The sequence below is a fragment of the Limulus polyphemus genome, unplaced genomic scaffold (assembly GCF_000517525.1).
Source record: "Limulus polyphemus unplaced genomic scaffold, Limulus_polyphemus-2.1.2 Scaffold3239, whole genome shotgun sequence".
In the NCBI taxonomy this organism is placed as follows: domain Eukaryota; kingdom Metazoa; phylum Arthropoda; class Merostomata; order Xiphosura; family Limulidae; genus Limulus; species Limulus polyphemus.
This window is the reverse complement of record NW_013668849.1, coordinates 113344-120379: the sequence shown is the minus strand read 5'-3', so window position 1 is coordinate 120379 and position 7036 is coordinate 113344. Positions and strand designations below refer to the sequence as shown.

At 34.7% G+C, this 7036-nt stretch overlaps 1 protein-coding gene across 1 annotated transcript in view; it reads left to right on the top strand.

Annotated features, from left to right (window-relative positions):
- LOC106468969 (protein spaetzle 3-like) overlaps positions 1–7036 on the top strand; it is a gene marked incomplete at its 5' end in the record, with an annotated part of 12446 nt that overhangs the window by 1053 nt on the left and 4357 nt on the right. Inside the window, 2 exons of the mRNA XM_013929422.2 lie at positions 1395–1586; positions 3054–3179. Of these exons, the coding sequence (XP_013784876.1) occupies positions 1395–1586; positions 3054–3179 (318 nt within the window). The remainder of the gene's footprint in view (positions 1–1394; positions 1587–3053; positions 3180–7036) is intronic.

The following is a 7036-nucleotide window of genomic DNA, read 5'->3' as shown; positions in this document are numbered from 1 at the left end:
TGCCTAACGTGGAAAGTTGTTGTTCTCTGTTAGGGTAATATTGTAATGGTGCCTGATGTGGGAAAGTTGTTGTTCTCTGTGAGGGTAATATTGTAAAGGGTGCCTAACGTGGAAAGTTGTTGTTCTCTGTTAGGGTAATATTGTAATGGTGCCTGATGTGGGAAAGTTGTTGTTCTCTGTGAGGGTAATATTGTAAAGGGTGCCTAACGTGGAAAGTTGTTGTTCTCTGTTAGGGTAATATTGTAATGGTGTCTAACACGGAAAACGTGTTGTTCTCTGTTAGGGTAATATTGTAATGGTGCCTGACAAGGAAATGTTGATTAAAACTAAACCTGTCATTATTTCTCTTATAAAACTTTATTTACCCAATGCTACGAACCCAGTGTTATTGGTGATTGAAGGTACTACTGTGTGTAACAATATGAACTTTCATAAATCTTGATTTCGAAGTTAATTAATAAATATTTCAAGTTATGAACAAATTGGATGGTTTTATTTGTTTTACAATGACCTTGTCTTGCTCTGTTAACTCATTCTGTATGGAATCTGGAATAAGTACAAACAGTTATTTTCGTTATTTCCTTATTCAATTCATTTTTCACACTCAAATCTGGTGTGTCTTATTTTGATGATCGCAGTAGGAAGCTTTTAGGTCCCTTTTATTACTGTTTGCGCCCCCAGTCTGAAGGCTTATAATTGCTAAAACCGGGTTTTGATACCCGTGGTGGGGATAGCCCATTGTAGCTATGCTCCTAACAACAAAGAAAGAAATTTTTATTTTGAGATATTGACTCCTTTCTTTGCCGCCTGATGGCGTCTAGGAGTAAAGAGATTATCTCAGATGACACAAAGCTACAGGCAACAACCACATACTTTGTGAATACAAAACATCTCGAATCGCACACATTTCACTAAAATGACTGAAAATTGATTTTAAAGATTCAGTTAAAATGATCAGAAAACCATTTTTAATGTTTTGTGTATTCTGTTAGGTTCATGTTTTACGTATTCTGCTTGAATCACGTTTTGTATATTCTGCTTGGTTCATGTTTTGTGTAATTTGTTTGGTTTATGTTTTATGTGTTTTGTTTGGTTCATGTTTTCTGTATTCTGTTTGGTTCATGTTTTGTGTATTCTGCTTGAATCATGTTTTCTGTATTATGTTTGGTTCATGTTTTGTGTATTCTGTTTGGTTCATGTTTTCTGTATTCTGTTTGGTTCATGTTTTATGTATTCTGCTTGAATTATGTTTTTTAAACAAAGTTTTCAAACATTGCTTATTTTGTAATTGTTCATTCTCCTTTGTTTGGTAGTGATTTTAAATAACTGTCAAGTTAAACTGAAAGTCAGTAAATAAACTATGGTACTTGTTTATCTTGAATTTCATCCAATAGTGAGAGGATTGAAGAATTCATTGACGATAATAAGGCTTTGATTCGACGTATGTTTGGGGATTACAACTTTTCTGCAGGAGACAACTATACAGTAACATTTCCAAACCAGTTTGAAACGTATGATGGTCATACACTTCATACAAGATCAGAGAGAGCCGCCAATCGAAACACTTACAGCACATCTTCAGATAAGTATGTGTTTCTATAGTAGAGAGTTATGTGTGTTACAAAGTTCGTGTTTTAGTGTTAGGTCAAAAAATGAGAACCTAGAATCACAGGTGAGCAATGAAAAAAACTATTTCTCCCTATATACCGCCTTAGCCTAAGGTTAGCACTAGAGCTTATGTCGCTAGAATCTGAGGTTCGATCACCGCGAAGTGCCCATTGTTGAGATATTCGATATAAATGGTAAGCTTCTCTCCCATTTGGACCAGTTCTGACAAACTTACAACATATAGGGTTAGCTGGTATGTTTAAAGTACCCGTGTTTGATGATAAGACCAGTTATATATTACCAGTTTCCGTGTTTGATGATACGACCAGTTATATATTACCAGTTTCCGTGTTTGATGATACGACCAGTTCTATTTTACCAGTTCATGTGTTTGATGATACGACAAGTTCTATTTTACCAGTTCATGTGTTTGATGATACGACAAGTTCTATTTTACCAGTCTCCCGTGTTTGATAATACGACAAGTTCTATTTTACCAGTCCTCGTGTTTGATGATACGACCAGTTCTATTTTACCAGTCCCCGTGTTTGATAATACGACAAGTTCTATTTTACCAGTCCTCGTGTTTGATGATACGACCAGTTCTATTTTACCAGTCCCCGTGTTTGATGATACGACCAGTTCTATTTTACCAGTCCCCGTGTTTGATGATACGACCAGTTCTATTTTACCAGTCCCCGTGTTTGATGATACGACCAGTTCTATTTTACCAGTCCCCGTGTTTGATGATACGACCAGTTCTATTTTACCAGTTCATGTGTTTGATGATAAGACCAGTTCTATTTTACCAGTCCCTGTGTTTGATGATACGACCAGTTCTATTTTACCAGTTCATGTGTTTGATGATAAGACCAGTTATATATTACCACTGTCCGTGTTTGATAATACGATCAGTTCTATTTTACCAGTCCCTGTGTTTGATGATAAGACCAATTCTATTTTACCAGTTTTCTTGTGTTGAGTAGAACTGGTACCTCGTACCTTTATCCTAGTTTAAAAAGAAGAGAAGCCTTTGTATTGGTTGTGTTGAGTAAATCACGTGTTTTGAATGATCGAATAGAAAAACCCACAACTTTTGTGAATGAATATTTATCAACTGAATAATACACAATAAATGATACTTGTCATTCAGATCGAGAACCTCTAATCAACCACAAGAGTATCCACTTGCTGAATAACCAATATAATATTTAGTCTAAACTATTAAATGATAGTTCTACTGGTAAATAATTATATACAAATATGATCTAACATTTAGCGAATGTTTAAAGTGTTCATGTATTCAGATCAAAATTCAACCTAACAGTTAAGCCTATCGTGTCTCAATAAGCCATAAAACTTCATGTTTAACCTGTTATCAAGCAGAGTGGACGTTCGTAAGTTTAACAATAAAATAATCGTTATCATATTTATGTTTCGGACAGAGTGGACGTTTGTGAGTCAGCGGTAGAAATAGTGACACCATACTGGGCTTCCAACAGTGCAGGAAAGATACGAGCCATTGTTAACACTCAACACCTTCAACAAGCTATCCAACAAGAAGTATGCGGGTAAGTGTTGAGACCAAACTCAGTGATACGAGCCATTGTTAACACTCAACACCTTCAACAATCTATTCTAAAGGAAGTATGTCGGTAAGTGTTAAAATCAATGTTAACCCCCAACACCTTTAACAATCTATTCAACAATAAGTATGCGGGTAAGTGTTGAGACCAAGCTCAGTGATACGAACCATTGTTAACACTGAACACCTTCAACAATCTATTCAAAAGGAAGTATGTCGGTAAATGTTGAGACCAAGCTCAGTGATACGAGCCATTGTTAACACTGAACACCTTCAACAATCTATTCAAAAGGAAGTATGCGGGTAAGTGTTAAGACCAAACTCAGTGATCCGAACCATTGTTAACACTCAACACCTTCAACAATCTATTCTAAAGGAATTATGTCGGTAAGTGTTAAAATCAATGTTAACCCCCAACACCTTCAACAATCTATTCAATAATAAGTATGCGGGTAAGTGTTAAGACCAAACTCAGTGATACGAACCATTGTTACACTCAACACCTTCAACAATAAGTATGCGGGTAAGTTTTAAGACCAAACTCAGCGATACAAACCATTGTAACACTCAACACCTTCAACAATAAGTATGCGGGTAAGTGTTAAGACCAAACTCAGTGATACGAACCATTGTTAACACTCAACACCTTCAACAATAAGTATGCGGGTAAGTTTTAAGACCAAACTCAGCGATACAAACCATTGTAACACTCAACACCTTTAACAATCTATTCAACAAGAAGTATACAAGTACATGTTGTGACCAATGAATACATTTAAATCTGCAGTTTTGACTAGTATATTTATATGGAAATCAGCGTTCGATAAACTAATACCAATAGTATTTTCATATCGAACATTCCAAATTAGAGAAACAAAACCAGTACAATAACAGCACAAAACGTTTATTCATATAACAATATACAAGAACGATTTTATAATTGAACTGCATATTCATAGATAGTAAGTTGAAACTGGTCTATTAGGGAAGAAAACTGTGAATTATCAATAGTAATCTTTTTTTTTGGGGGGGGTAAGCTATAGTTGGGTTAGATTACTCATTAATCTACCCCTGGTAATATTTTACTGCCAGGAACGAACGAACTACTGGTTTCATTTATGTATAATCAACGAACATGGAAATCCACGGTGTCGTTTTGGAATGAAGTTGTCTCCCACGTTAAAACAATAGCATAACAATAGAACGTGATGTATTATTATAGCAAAACTATTTAAATGTGTTAAAAGTCAGAAAAAGAAGAGAAATAGGCTGTATTTAAAGCTTATACGAACACCATGAAAGATAACCATTGACGAGAGCTGGGCTGTATTTAAAGCTTATACGAACACCATGAAAGATAACCATAGACGAAAGCTGGGCTGTATTTAAAGCTTATACGAACACCATGAAATATATCAACTGTATTTAAAGCTTATACGAACACCATGAAAGATAACCATAGACGAGAGCTGAGCTGTATTTAAGGCTTATACGAGCACCATAAAAGATAACCATAGACGAGAGCTGGGCTGTATTTAAAGCTTATACGAACACCATGAAAGATAATCATAGACAAGAGCTGGGCTGTATTTAAAGCTTATACGAACACCACGAAAGATAACCGTAGAAGGGCTGAGCTGTATTTAAGGGTTGTACGAACACCATGAACGATAACCATAGATAAGAGGTGGATTATATTTGAAGCTTATACAAACACAATAAAAGATAACCACTGTATTTAAGGCTTATACGAACACCATGAAAGATAACCACCGTATTTAAAGCTTATACGAACACCGTGAAAGATAACCACCGTATTTAAAGCTTATACGAGCACCATGAAAGATGACAACTGTATTTAAAGCTTATACAAACACCACAGACGTATAAAAACATAAAACTTGTTTAATTTTATCTAACAAAAATTGCTATAATTTCATCACATACGCTGTCTTGCACCGTTACTTGGCATGACCAGGTGTTTAGGGCGCTCGACTTGCAATTTGCGGGTTCGAATCCCGTCATTGAAAATATTCGTCCGTGGAGTCGTTATAATTCCACTTGGTTGGTAAAAGAGTTAGCGGTGGATCGTGTTGACTAACTGCCTTCAATCTAGTCTATCACGTGTTAATTAGGGACAGTGTTACGTATTACAATTTCGAATGGCCTGAAACCGAGCTAAATGATAATTTAAATTTAGTAGTAAAATAATTTATGATATTTGCCAACAAGATTGCTACACACAGTTTTCTTTTTTAATACAAATATATTGTAATACACAAACACTAATACAATTTACAATAACGGTTATTACAAACAATGATTTATGTCTTACAAACTTACAAGCAATATAAAGTCTTCTTTCTGGTCTGGAACTTAATTTCCAGTTGACGTAGGTACAATTCACTTAATAGGGAGCTAGCTAGCCCTGTATTTCTCGCTGATCACACGCCGATTGCAGGTCGAGTTTCTTTTACCTGTGACGTTAGGTAATGTTTTCGTAAAAGTACTAATGTCCGATGTGAATACACTGAGATTGGATGATTTGTAATGTTCGAAATTTATAAGCGTTCCTGGTCAATATATTTGAAGTTCCCGATTAATAAGCGTTAATCACAGTTATAGCTTCCGAGGTTTATAGTAATGTATATTGTTTTTTGGCGCATGCGTTGGTTATATTTATAGGCTTATGGTGAGTTTCTCGAAAATTCAGATTACGTAACAATACAAAGCTACACTAGCGTTTACGTACATATATGTTGTTGATTCTTACACTTGAGAATATTCTACAACTTTAGAGAAGAGGCGGGAGTTTTGCAATACATATTTAACAGTATAAGTTATGTACATTTCTAAATATACATTGAATTTAAACAAACATAAATATTAAAATAAATATATAATAATAAATCCGTCACAACAGCTAGCGCAGATAGTCCTAAAGTAGCTTTATGCGAAATTCAGCACAAAAAAATCATGTTGTAGGAGCAGTTCATGTTGTAGGAGCAGTTCATGTTGTAGGAGTAGTTCATGTTGTAGGAGTAGTTCATGTTGTAAAAGTTTATGTTGTAGGAGCAGTTCATGTTGTAGGAGTAGTTTATCTTGTAGGAGTAGTTCATGTTGTAGGAGTAGTTTATCTTGTAGGAGTAGTTCATGTTGTAAAAGTTTATGTTGTAGGAGCAGTTCATGTTGTAGGAGTAGTTTATCTTGTAGGAGTAGTTCATGTTGTAGGAGTAGTTTATCTTGTAGGAGCAGTTCATGTTGTAGGAGTAGTTTATCTTGTAGGAGCAGTTCATATTGTAGGAGTAGTTTATCTTGTAGGAGCAGTTCATGTTGTAGGAGTAGTTCATGTTTTAATAATGTCTCTTTAGGATATATCCCAGTATTTTGTGAATGCATGTTTTAATATTGTCTCTTAGGATATACCCCAGTATTTTGTGAATACGTGTTTTAATAATGTCTCTTTAGGATATATCCCAGTATTTTGTGAATGCATGTTTTAATAACGTGTCTTTAGGATATACCCCAGTATTTTGTGAATGCATGTTTTAATATTGTCTTTTTAGGATATATCCCAGTATTTTGTGAATACGTGTTTAATAATGTCTCTTTAGGATATACCCCAGTATTTTGTGAATACGTGTTTTAATAATGTCTCTTTAGGATATATCCCAGTATTTTGTGAATACGTGTTTTAATAATGTTTCTTTAGGATATACCTCAGTAATTTTGTGAATACGTGTTTTAATAATGTTTCTTTAGGATATAACCAGTATTTGTGTATACGTGTTTAATAATGTACTCTTTAGGTATTATAATCCAGTTATTTTGTGAATACGTGTT